Consider the following 13551-nt stretch of genomic DNA (forward strand, 5'->3'; position numbering starts at 1 on the left):
CTTACATTTTGCTAACAGGCCAAGTGACAATAAATCTTAGCTTCCCTCACTGTCGCTGGGTCAAAATCCTGAAATTCTCTCCCTAACAGCACTGTGGGTGTACCTACACCACATGGACTGCAGTGTTTCAAGAAGGCAGCTCACCACCACCTTCTCAAGGGCAATTAGGGCTGGGCAAAAATGCTGGCCTTGCCAGTGATGCCCACATCCTGTGAACGAATAAAAAAAAAACTGTGAAGACATTTCACCAAATGCAGGCTCCATTTTATTTAACTATATTATAACATCTTCCAACAGTGAGTGCAGTCTAAAAGGATTGTGAATAATTGCACTTGAAGTGAGACAATCAGTTAAATGCACTGTATAGAAAAATGATGAAAACTTGTCGGTGGACATTTCTAGCAAAAAAACAAGTTTATTTTTAACACAAAAACAAAAATACCTGGAAAAACCCAGCAGGTCCGACAGCACCTGCGGAGAGGAACACAGCCAACGCTTCGAGTCCAGTTCTGCTGAAGAGTCACATGGACTCGAAACGTTAACTGTGTTCCTCTCCGCAGATGCTGTCGGACCTGCTGGGTTTTTCCAGGTATTTTTGTTTTTGTTTTGGATTTCCAGCATCCGCAGTTTTTTGCTTTTATCTTAAGTTTATTTTTAACCTTGGTTAGACCACACTTGAAATGCCTCCTGCAGTTCTGGTCATTATATAATAGAAGAGATATAGAGGCACTGCAAAAAAGATTTACAAGCATGATATCCGAAATGTGAGGATATACCTATTAGAAAAGATGAACAGGCTTGGTCTCTTTCTATTTAAAAGTGAAGGCTGAAAAATGATTTAATAGAGATCTTCAAAATTATGAAGGGTTATGGTAGGTTGTTTCCACTTGTGGGCAAGAGCAAAACTAGGGGCTATCCATGTAAGATAGTCATCAAGAAATCAAATAGGGAATTCAAGAGAAACTTACCTAGATAGTGGAGAGAATGTGAAACACCCTAGCACAGGGAGTAGTTAAGGCAAATAGTACAGATGCATTTTAAGGGATGCTAGATAAGCATGTAAGGTAGAAACAAATAGAGGGTTATGCTTGTTATGCTATGAGGGAGGCTTGAGTGGAGCATAAATGTCAGCAAGTGGCCTGTTTCTGCACTGCATAGTCCATGTAATTCTATGTTACCTCTTGTCTTTTTGCATCATTGCAGCTTTTCAAGCAGTTTGGATCATTCTTGTCATCTTATAGCTTCCATAACTAACCCAGGTACCACTGCAAACCAGTGCTTATGATGCTATATCTTTCTTTACCTGTATAATTTTTTGAAGGTATACTTTAAAACTCTAATTTTATGTTTCATATCTTTATACAACTGAAGTATAATAGAAACAGGACAAAGTCTCATGAGATGATCTAGAAATATGTGATTTCTCAGTAAAATCCAGCTTCACTTGCAATGTCTCTGGTCAGCGACTTGGTTACAGAGCACATCTCTGTAAGGTCCCAAAGTTGTGACTGCCATTTTTAAAAAAAAGTTAAGTATTAATTATTAAGGTTAAAGACACTGAACTGGGTAGCGTGGGGTATGGTCAGAGTTGTAACATCACCTTTCTCTCTTTGGACACGGGCCCTACAAAAGCCCTAGGAATTTTCAAATTCCTGCATGCTCCCTCCAATCCTCTAACACAAAAATTCTTACTGTTTTTTGGTCCTTCACTATTGTTGGCCCCTAATTTGGTTACTACAGTCCTGCCCTCTCTATTCAGTTCTCCCCAATCTTTCTAATTAAAAAAAAACTCCCTAAAACACGTTTCTCTTTCACTTGTGCCTTTCACTTTCCAACCTACTCTTTATTTTTAAAGATTCCCCCCCTGCTTAGCATTCACTGTTCTGTACTCTTCAATTCAAATCACTTTGAGGTATGTCCCTGCATAAAGAGTACTGTAGAATTTCAAACTTTCAATTGGTGCTAAAAGAGCAGTGGAACTGGGCTGTTCACTAAGTGTCCATTATTCTGCATGACCACGTCCATTTGTTATATTAAATTGTTCCAAGCTATTGCAAATTAAAATGATGATTTAAACTGATCATTAGCCTGATCATTGAAATCTTTACATTTTGGGCAATGTACATATAATATATACATATATGTATATATAATACACATATAAAATATCTGTGTATATATATATATATATATAGTCAGACAAGGATCTTTATTTTTATTTTATTCATTAACAGGATGTGGGCATTGCTGGCTAAGCCAGCATTTATTGCCCATCTCTAATTGCCCTTGAGAAGATAGCGGTGGTGAGCTGCCTTCTTGAACCACTGCAGTCCCTGTGGTATAGGTACACTGTTAGCTTTAATCATATGTTTGTATTAACTTCCGCTGTCATATTTTGAAGTGATAATAGTTACTGCACTGTAGGTAAGTGTATTGTTAATGCATTAAACTGGAGCACATGGGCTAGGTATCATTCCAGCTGTTTCAGGCAACAGCGACTGTGGGGGAGGGAAGATCCTTCTTTAACACATGTGGAAATAACAGATAGGATATTTCTGAACATCCTTTGTAGAGCATTTCTTAGATGCAGTAATATAGTTTTTGTAAAGAGCTCTGACTTTTAGAAATTAAATAAGCCACTAAATAGATTTATAAACCAACTGTCAATCTACATTAATTTATTTTTGAAAAAGCAACCCATGATTTTTAGATCAAATTTCTTGATTTGTTTTTTAAAGAGATTTTCTCTTAAAAACATGTCCCAGTTCATGTGACAAAGACACATGAGCTGTGACATGTTTTTAATTCAAAAATTAAGTTATTATTTAATGTTTATTTGCTTTAGGAAACCTCATCCCACTTGCACAGGAACAGGCTATTTGGCCCACTAGGTACATGCCAGTGTTTCTGCTCCACTCAAGCCTCCTCCGCCCTACTTTATCTAATCCCATCAATTATCCCTCGATTCCTTTCTTCCTCATTATTTATGTAACTTTCCCTGAGATGCATCTGTGCCATTCTTCTTAATTGCTTCTTGAGGTAGCGAGTTTCATATTCTAGGTACTCTGTAAATGAGATTTCTCCAGAAATTCCGATCAGATTTATTACCTTACGTTTATGGCCTCTGGTTCTGCTCTTGCCCACAAGTGGAAACATATTCTATACATCTGCCCTATCAAATCCTTTCATAATCTTAAAGATCTCTATCAGGTCACCTTTATCTGTTCTACAGAAAAGAGCCCTAGCTGGTTCAATCTTTCTGTCTGTCAGACATATAGGGCAGGATTTTGCCCTTGGCGGGGGTGCTCGGCGGGGGCAGGGGTGGGCAGGGATGGTCGAAGAGCCGCCCGCCGCCCCCGATCGGCACCGCACCGTGATTTTACGTGGGCAGGCCAATTAAGGCCCGCCCAGCATGGAATGTGAGTGGCATGAGGTTTCCTAAAAAGCGAAAGGCCACTTGCCATTTTCGCCTGCCTGTCAGCCATAAGGTTGGACGGGCAGCATAAATTTGAATTTACTTACCTTTTTAATGGCCTTATTAGGCCTTTTAACTGTCTGGCGCACGCCCGCCGAACAAAATATTGCTGGACTATACAATGACGTCGGGATGCTCGCCTGACATCATCGCGCGTCATTTTACGCTCAGCTGGATTGGGCGCGCCCACCGAGCTCAAAACTCTGCCTATTTTAAAGCCATAGTAATTAGCATATAATAATCCATGACTTAATTTTTAGCGCAATTTAAAGAAATTCAGGTTCATATTACATGTCAGAGACTTTGGCTACAGGAAGTAGATTTTAAACAACTATTATATTAAATACATACCAAAGAACTATGGTCATGGTATCTGAATTATGTGCGGATTCATTAAAACTAGCAAAGCAAACCAAAATGTTTAATTCCAAGATTACTGAAGCCATCAACGTTCATCCTTCATACAACAGAAAGTAAAGAGGATGAGAAGCAACCGTTCAGACATCTTGCCTTTTCATTAAAAACTGCAAGGAAAAATAATTGAATACTGGATATAAAAACTCCATTATTATATTAACAGAGGAAGTACTAAAATAATATATTTCAGATTTTTACTACTATCCCCCTTCACACTTGACAAAAGTCAAAAAGTGGTGCTAAAGGTTCAAATGTTACTTTAACAAGTGAGTGGACCTCATGGATTTTTTTTGTCACTGAGATTGTAACCATCTGATCAGCTGCTGCTGCCAGATCATTCCCATCCTCTTGTCCACAAATACACTGTCTCTCTCCATCCTTCGCAATCTTGATCTCAACCAAGTGAGACTGTCTTTACTTAGTTCCACTCTTATCTATCCAGTCATAACCAGAGACTCTCCTGCAATGTTTCTCCTTACTTCCACACTGTTACCTTTGGAGGCTCCTAAGCACCTATCCTTGCTCCCCTCCTAATTCTCATCCAAATGTTTCCCTTTGATAGCGTCATTCAAAGACACAACACCAAGTTCTGCATGTAAGCTGATGCCACCCAGCTCTGGCCTTTTATGCATTCCGCAATCTCATTTCTCCACCATTGGCAGTCATGCCTTCAGTCATTTAAGCCCTAAGCTCTGGAATTCCCCATCTATTTGTCTCTATATTTTTCTCTCTTCCTTCAAGATGCTTGTAAAGTCTAAATCTTTGGCCAAGCATTTAGTTATCCCTTCTAATAGCTCCTTTTTTGGCTTCATGTGAATTTTTGCCTGATTCTGCTCCTGTGAAACTCCTTAGGACAATTTCTACATTATTGGTACTGTACAAATACAAAATAATGTTTGTCAGGCTCCTTCAAGTTCTTTAGTACGTGCATTTGTAGACAGCAGGCACCAGTTGAAATTCCTTATAATGGCAAACGTCTAATTGCCCACCGTTTAAAGCTAATACATGTGGCAGAATTTTGTATTTGGCGTGCGGGGGCGGGCCCGACACACCAGAATGTAAAATGATGCGCGATGACATCGGGCGTGCGTGCCGACATCAACGCACTGTCTCGTGATATTTCGTTTGGTGGGCGCACCCACCGATAATTGAAAGGCCATTAACGTACTAATTAACTCCAAACTTACGCTGCCTGTCCAACCTAACGGTTGGCGGGAAGGCAAAAAGGCCAAACGACCTTTGCATTTTTTAGGAAACCTCACCCACGAGCGGGATAATGTTTCCTAAAGTTAATACTGATTATATAAAAACTTTATTTTGAAAATAAAAACATGTCCCATCTCATGTGACACAGACATGTTTCATTAAATTTTTAGTGTTTTTAACAATGGGCAGAAATCTTCTGTCGGCGAGCTGGGGGCGGGGCCTGCTCGCCGACGCAAAAATGACGCGGGATGACGTCGTGGGAAACCCCCGATGTCATTCCGCCCCATTTAAATATCAGGAAGGCGGGTGGACAGCGAAATCAGCTGTCCGCCCACCGACATGTCAATGGCCAATTGAGGCCATTGACAGGGTAGTTAAACCAATTAAGCCCGGTGGGCTTCTGAAAAAACATGAAATCTCATCCACCGGCGGGATAAGGTTTTATGTCTGTTTTAAAAAAGTTTAATAAAATTTCTGTGCTTTTTATTAACATGTCCCATCTCGTGTGACATTGTCACATGAGGGGGACATGTTAATAATTTTTTTATTTTTCTATTTTTGAAGTTTATAAACCTTTCACCGATCTCCCTGAGGCAGCACTTAGTCTCAGGGAGATGTGCGCTCTTTCGGGCGCATGCGCTTAAGAGCGCACTTTGACAGTTGGGGAATCCCTCCCCACCCGCACAGGAAGCGCACAGCCCTTAAAATGGCTGTGGGGCCCATTTCGGCGGCGGCGATCGGTTGCCCGCCCACCGCCGAGCCAGTGGGGCCCACCCGCCCATCAAGGTCAAAATTCTGCCCAATGTCTTTAATAAGCGCTTCAATCTTCCTGAGGCAGCTCCGTGCATCAGGGAGATTGAAGCACTCTTTGGTGCTAGACCCGACTCTCCCTCCTCCCCCCGCCAACACAGGTCAGCGCTACCACTCGCGATCCACGCTGGGTGGGCCTTAATTGGCCCACCCGTGTGAAATCGCAGTGCCAAGCCAATCACAGGCGGCGGTCAGCTCCACAAACCGTCCGCGCCTGCTCTCGCCAAGCCCACCTGATGCATGGAAAACCCTGGCCATGTATTAGAAACAGTTATTACCTCAATTGCCCTGATTACTGAAATAATGAAACCAATCTTTAGAGTACCAGGAAACTGTACAAGAGATATTAAGTTTTGCTGTAATCCTTAATTTCATGGTTCACAATGCCTGTTCCACTTTTAAGTTATGATTCTAATGTAGAGCAAAATTAAATGTTCACCATTCCTATTGTTTACCAGTTACTTAAAATATTCTACATCTAATATGGAAACAAAGCAAAATGAAAAACTGAATATATAAAATATAATCATGTTTGTGAAAGTCAGTTTACTTTGCAACTTTATACAAGTGAAAAATTATGCCAAACCATCTAAACTTGAGATAAAATAGTCTAAAAATTTGTTAGCGTATAATTTTGTATCAGTCTCCATAAAGTTATCAAAATTTAGCAAGCTATTCAACTGATTTTTTTTTACTTCCTATCTGTAACAAGTTTCTGTCAGTAGCTTTTTAAACAATTTGGGGTTTATTTCTTCTGCTTTCATACTGGTTAAGGTATCTGTAAAGTTCCTTTGTGCACTTATTAAATGATGTTGCAAATCCATTTATTTTTAATGGATTAAGAAATGCAAAGTTAGCACATTTAGGAATTTTACACAAACTGATTAAGCAGTCCACTATCAGACAAAATTAAAACCTCTCAATTCAAAAATCAGCTTCTTGAAACCAACATAGCTGTAAAAATTGTAGAAAATAAACATAAACTTACCACAAGCCACCCAGTCCGCAAGAAGAGAACCACTCCAAAGATGTTGATCATACAAGTTGTGAATACTCCATCCCATGTTCCAAATAGCACTGGTTCCCAAACAAAAATCTTAACTTTCCACCAGGGCTTAGCATGGGACTGGGATACCTGTTTGGTGCATTAACATCATTTTACAATTAGTGTCCTAGTAGATAATGTAATGATTCTAAAAGACAAAAGATTTGTATGGAAACCATTCAAGTTAATCTTGGTAGCTCTTTTTATCTCAAGGCTTTCATACATTGGATCAAATAACTAGTTTTTTGCTATATGAAAAAGATTGCTAACAAAAGCAGGAGTTTGCATATATAATTTTCTAACCTGAGTTCAAGGCTTCATAGTAATCTAAATTATTATTTTTTAATTACATTCATATCCAATTCATATATTGGAACAGAAGGTGGAATATCTTCCCATTATTTTCAACTCAGAATCAGCTCAATAATAAAATACCAACAACACGTTCAGTGCATGGGAATCGAAATATGGAAGGATGTTTACAGCAGATTTCTATAAATGGCAATTTTGAAATAGTTTACAACATTGTGAAAGTAGGATATTAAATATAATTTAGTTATTAACATCTAATTATAAATTAGTAATAAAGTAAACACTTTGTAACTGTGCTCACAACATATTTTATGGGGTTACATTTTAATTGCTGTAAGCTGCTGGAGTGGTTGTATTAACACCTAACTGCATTAAACATCTGTTGAGTGTGACCATGCTTTTTCTTCAAGGCATGGACTTTAGACTACCTTTGTTCAAAAAAAGGATAAATTTTCTTTTGAATTTATAATATGTGACATTTTATTTTTCACAAACTTTCCTTCCTTAGTGTTTGCACGATTGCAGTACAACTGTCCATAAAAGAGAAAATAGATTTTGTCACTTCATGATTTCTAAGATTGGATTAATACATTATGACCATATTATCAGTTTTAAGGTCTATGGACAGAATTCCGCAGCCTCACTGCGGCAGGGGCAGGGCCGGGGCCAGAAAATGCGGCAAGCCATTGAAAGGTCCAGAAGACCCTGCCGGCAGGAGGGGGCCGGAAAATACCAGCCTATGTTTATATGATTTTTAATGCAGAAGGAACAGTGTATAATATTGCAATACAACCTAACATGCTGCCTTTTTAGAACTCATGTTCACTTTCAAATTTAAATATCACCTGCTTTACACAGCATGGAAGTTAGATCAGATTGATAGTGTTGGTGCTGAGGAGTTATCTATCCTCATACATATACCATGGGAATGTCTAAGGCCTTGTAGACTAAAGTGATGAATATCTTAAAGTTTATGGCCTGAATCTACATTCCCCAATTTCGGACAGTTCCAAGAAATCCCAAAGTTCAACCTTTTCATAGGAAACATCAAAAGCTGGTACTGGCAGCAAAAATTAGTTTTATTGTATTGGAAAAACCAGGTAGGATTCACAGTTTTCCAGTCAGTATACCTTGCTTTTTAACGTGGCAATACTGGAATCTCTATCCTTGCACATACAGACCTGAGTGAAATTTGTTCAGATCCCTTTCCTATTCCTGGTTTGTCTTAATTTGGGTAAGATGCATAACTTTAACCAGCTCATTTCTTTCTCGTGTTTTTGTAGCATGAAGTGCACAGGCTGTTGGTGCACTAAACAAACTTTTCAAGACAAAAAATTTTAATGATAACAATGTTGTATGAAAACTTAAGCAATGTAATTGACTTTATGGCTACAAACCATAAAAATTACTATGATAATGCATAGAAATGGTATGGATCAAAACATTGCTGCTACATACACTTTGGGTGCACCATCAGAAAGACAAAGATGATAATACTGAACATATATTTCTAAGCTAGTTTAGAAAATCAAAGGTAATTTTGCGAGTCCATACACCCAGCAAATGAGGCTGTATGCAGAATTGCAAAATTTCCCTATGCTGGTATTGCTCAAAATAATTGGGCCTAAATCTGTATTTTTTTAAAAATATGTAAACAACTCTAGGGCAGAAAGTACTCAAAAAGGTTACCCAACGGACACAGTAACTACATATATCTGTTAGTCAAATTCACCTGTGCAGCTTCATGGAAAAGTTCTTGCACTTGCCCAGTACTTCTAGATCCACAGGAACCATTTAGTAGTAATACTGTTTTATTTGTCACCTCTGAATTACATTTCAGGTCCCGGTCTTCTTCCATACTGTGGAATGCTGAAGTATCCAGCCAAACAGTAAAGATATATACGTCAACACCTAGATTTGATCAAAATGCCTTTTGTCTTCATGAAAAGATGCTGCTTCATTCTCCACTCTAAAATTTTAAAAAACAAGTCTTTAGATTTTCAATCTATTGTTGCATATTATTCAGTTAAGAACTCAGTTCCAAAAGCTTCTAACTGCTGTTCATATGAATTATAAGGTTATGTTCCACTTTGACAAATATTAACCTGATCACATCTTTGCACTTTGCATACAGGATATGATTTTAAAGGCCAATGGTTGTTACTGCATGGGCAAACGCCCAGATCACACAAAGAGATGATTGGCTAATTATAATATAAAATAAAAACAGAAAACAGGTCTGGCAGTATCTGTGGAGAGAGAAACAGAGTTAACATTTCGAGTCCATACTTTTATTCAGATTGGCTAATTAATCTATTTTGATGTTATTAATTGAGGAATTAATGTCAGGCAGGATATGAAGGAAACTACTTTTCTTCCAACATTGCACAAGACTTTTAACATTCAAATAAATTAGTGAAAAGGGCATTCAACCTTAACAAATCATCTGAAAGACAGCGGCAGGTCTGATAAAACAGGATGCCTGCAGTGTCAGTTTAGGTAATGCATTCATGGAAAGAGGCTTGAGCCTACAATGTACTGATCCAGATGTAAGAATGTAACCAAATGAACCAAGCTGTTTGATAAATATTAGATTTATAGACATTATTCTCCCTGTAGTGTTAACCAGTAAATGGCATTGTGCAAGTTGTTCAAATAATTGGAAAATATCTTTCTTGCTTTAAAATACAATTATCTGATTCCTCACAGTTTATAATGTATCCTTCTCATCCACCAGAGGAAGGCCTTATCTTCTATAAAAGAATGGAACTCATTAAACATTAAATTGAGTTGTTTTAAACCATTCTAAGCCCATCAAGATACTTGCAAAACCCTCTAAAATTCTAAAATAAATGCTGGAAAAAAAATTCTGTCCTAATCGCCCATACTTAAATTCACAATGTGGGGGATGTGAGCACAGAAAGTAGAGTATCATTTGATGATTCCATACCAACATACTATTGGTAATTGGTCCTTCCTTTTCATTATTTAACCTCCACCTCATTGAATACCTCTCTTAAGGTAGTACCAATAAAATGGTGGAACTGGTTACCCACATGTAAGCCAGGAAAGAAAACCTTTGCTCTACCATACCATCCCCTTTAAAAAAATGATGTACCATGGAATATGTCAAATTGCTATTTTTCAAAGACTAGAGGCACTTCAACGAGATCCTGCAGTTAGGTGATATGCAGCCCTCAAGCCAGCGGTTTCCATCCCAAGTAGTCTCGGTGATCAACTTCCTACAGAACTGACAAACCTTCAGTTCACCATAAAAGATCAGTGCTGTAGACAGACCTTCCCAACCACCAGTCCCATCAAATCCAAATAGACAAGCCCAGCAACGTTTAAAAGAAGCAACAGAAATTGAGTGGTAAATTTAAATTCAGGCTGCAAGTCAACTTGAAGTGTAGAGATTTGTAAATGTGTTTACTTGCATAAAATTAACTTTTAATTCAGCAAAGCTGCTTACTTGGCAGCAAAGTTTTGCAACAGCACTAAATTAACAATGCATGTTAGTTTTTGAAAGGGATAAAGAAAGAAACAAGATGAAAAACAAGACCAAACAAAACAAAAAGAGAAAAATACACATAGAACACGATGGAGGCAGAGGTTTGATCTGAAGTTGTTGAACTCAATATTAGTCCTAAAGGCTATAGAGTGTTGAGATGAATGATAAGGTGCTTGTTCCTTGAGTTTGCTTTGAGCTTCATTGGAACACTGTAGCAGACCATGGACAGAAAGCACAGTATGGCAGCAAGGTAGACAAGCCTTCAAGACTCAATATTGAGTTCAACAACTTTAGATTATAGCCTCTGCCTCCAGATTGTTGTGTTTTTCTTATTTTTTTATCCCCTCATGTTGCATTCAGATGGTTTTTAGGTAGCGTCTCATTTGGACACAAGCTTTGTTTCTTTATGATGTCCATTGCCACAATCTTTTGTTATTTAATCTCCCCTGCCCTCCACCCTATCACAAACCTTCTCCTTTGTTCTTCCTGCCCCCTCCCCTCTTCCATTGGCTAAAAAACATTTCTTTCGCTTTGGTTCTGATGAAAAGTCATCAACCTGCAAAACGTTAGCACCGTTTCTCTCTACAGATGCTGCTTGACCTGCTGAGTTTTTTTTCCAGCTTTTATTTTTGTTCTTAAAACAAATATCCATTGCTGCTTCATTGGTTCAGAAAGTGATTTTGTCAGATACAGAAGAGTCACCCAGAATCCTACAGTGGCCTGCAGACTAAAGGCATCACTGAGTACATTTCTAAGTCAGGTGGTCACGCTTTCCACCTTGGGTTTTCAGTGAGTTCTTTAATCAGCCATAGCAGCAATTGGGATGCAACAATTAACCTCAGTGTCTTCGGACTAGAAAAGTGAAAATCAACCAAGGACAGCTTTCCAGTGATCCCTAATGGGTAACGTTAATGTGACTGTACAGACAAGATTGGGCTCAGCTATGATGCCGCAAGGTCATGGGATGGGAGGGTTATCTTATGAGGAAAGATTGGATAGGCTGGGCTTGTATCCATTGGAGTTTAGAAGAATGAGAGGTGATCTTATTGAAATATACAAACCATGAGGAGACTAGACAGGGTGGATGCTGAAAGGATGTTTCCCCTTGTGGGAGAGACAAGGACTAGGGGACACTGTTTAAAAATAAGGGGTCTCCCATTTAAGATGGAGATGAGAGAAATGTTTTCTCTCAGAGGGTCATGAATCTTTGAAACTCTCTTCCCTAGAGAGCAGTGGAGGCAGGGTCAATGAATATTCTTAAGGCAGGTGTAGATAGATTCATGACTAACAAGGGAGTCAAAGGATATCGGGGATAGGCAGAATGTGAAGTTGAGCACACAACCAGATCAGCCATGATCTTACTGAATGGCAGAGCAGGCTTGAGGGGCCAAATGGCCTACTCCTGCTCCTAATTCTTTCGTTCATATGTATGATGCATGAGCACAGACAAACAATAGTCATTTGCATAAGATGCAGAATATTGCCAGCACTTATAGAGCCACATTCCAGCAAAAGTGACCACCTCCCAAGAATTGTAAGGGAAGGGGGAACTCAGGAAAATTACAATCACCAGGAAAATGGTACTTAGCAAGTTGTTGGAGCTGCGGGCTGACAAATCCCCAGGTTCTGATGGACTTCATCCTAGGGTCTTAAAAGAAGTGGCTAGTGAGATAGTTGATGCATTTTCCTGATTCGGGAAGGTGCCATTAGATTGGAAAATAGCAAATGTAACTCCTTTATTCAAAAAGGGAGGGAGGCAGAAAGCAGGAAACTACAGGCCAGTTAGCTGTCATAGGGAAAATGTTAGAAGCTATTATTAAAGATGTTATGGCAGGGCAGTTGGAAAAATTCAAGGTAATCAGGCAGAGTCAACATGGTTTTGTGAAAAGATCACGTTTAACCAATTTACTGGAGTTCTTTGAAGGAGTCATATGTGCTGTGGATAAAGGTGGATGTACTGTACTTAGATTTCTGAAGGCATTTGATAATGTGCCACATCAAAAGATGTTGTAGAAAACAAAAGCTCATGGTGTAGGGGATAACATATTGGCGTGGATAGAAGATTGGCTAGCAAACAGGAAACAGAGGGTAGCCATAATTGGGTCTTTTTCTGGTTGGTAGGTTTAACAAGTGGTGTGCCACAGGGGTCAGTGCTGGGGCCTCAACCTTTTACAATTTATATAAATGACCTGAATGAACAGAAAAATGATATGGCTGCTAAATTTGCTAAAGATACAAAGATAGGTAGGAAAGTAAGTTATGAAGAGGACATAAGGGGACATAGATAGGTTAAGAAAGTGAGCAAAGATCTAGCAAATGGAGCATAATTTGGGAAAATGTGAATTTGTCCATTTTGGCAGGAAGAATAAAAAAGAAGCATATTATTTAAATGGTGAGAGATTGCAGAGCTCTGAGATGCAGAGGGATTTGGGTGTCCTAGTGCATGAATCACAAAAGGCTAGCATGCAGGTACAGCAAGTAATTAGGAAAGCTAATAGAAAGTTATTGTTTATTGTGAGGCGAATTGAATACAAGAGGGGGGAGGTTATGCTTCAGTTGTACATGACATTTGTGAGACCACATCTGGAGTACTGTGTACAGTATTGGCCTCCTTATTTAAGGAAGGATGTAAATGCATTACAAGCAGTTCAGAGAAGGCTTAATAAATGAATACCAGGAATGGGCAGGTTGTCTTACGAGGAAAGATTGTATCTGCTGGAGCTCAGAAGAATAAGAGGCGACTTGATTAAAGCACATAAGATCTTGAGGGGTCTT

General features: G+C 38.9%; 1 protein-coding gene across 7 annotated transcripts in view; it reads right to left on the reverse strand.

Moving 5' to 3' along the window:
• Positions 1–13551, reverse strand: part of slc12a8 (solute carrier family 12 member 8) — a 160919-nt gene that overhangs the window by 117895 nt on the left and 29473 nt on the right. For all 7 annotated transcript variants that reach the window (XM_078552362.1, XM_078552361.1, XM_078552359.1 and 4 more), the window contains 2 exons: positions 8998–9234; positions 6897–7043 (listed from right to left, as the gene is read on the reverse strand). In XM_078552362.1, the coding sequence (XP_078408488.1) occupies positions 6897–7043; positions 8998–9123 (273 nt within the window). In that variant the 5' untranslated portion in view covers positions 9124–9234. The remainder of the gene's footprint in view (positions 1–6896; positions 7044–8997; positions 9235–13551) is intronic.

The sequence above is a fragment of the Cetorhinus maximus genome, chromosome 11 (genome assembly GCF_964194155.1).
Source record: "Cetorhinus maximus chromosome 11, sCetMax3.hap1.1, whole genome shotgun sequence".
NCBI classification, from domain to species: Eukaryota; Metazoa; Chordata; class Chondrichthyes; order Lamniformes; family Cetorhinidae; genus Cetorhinus; species Cetorhinus maximus.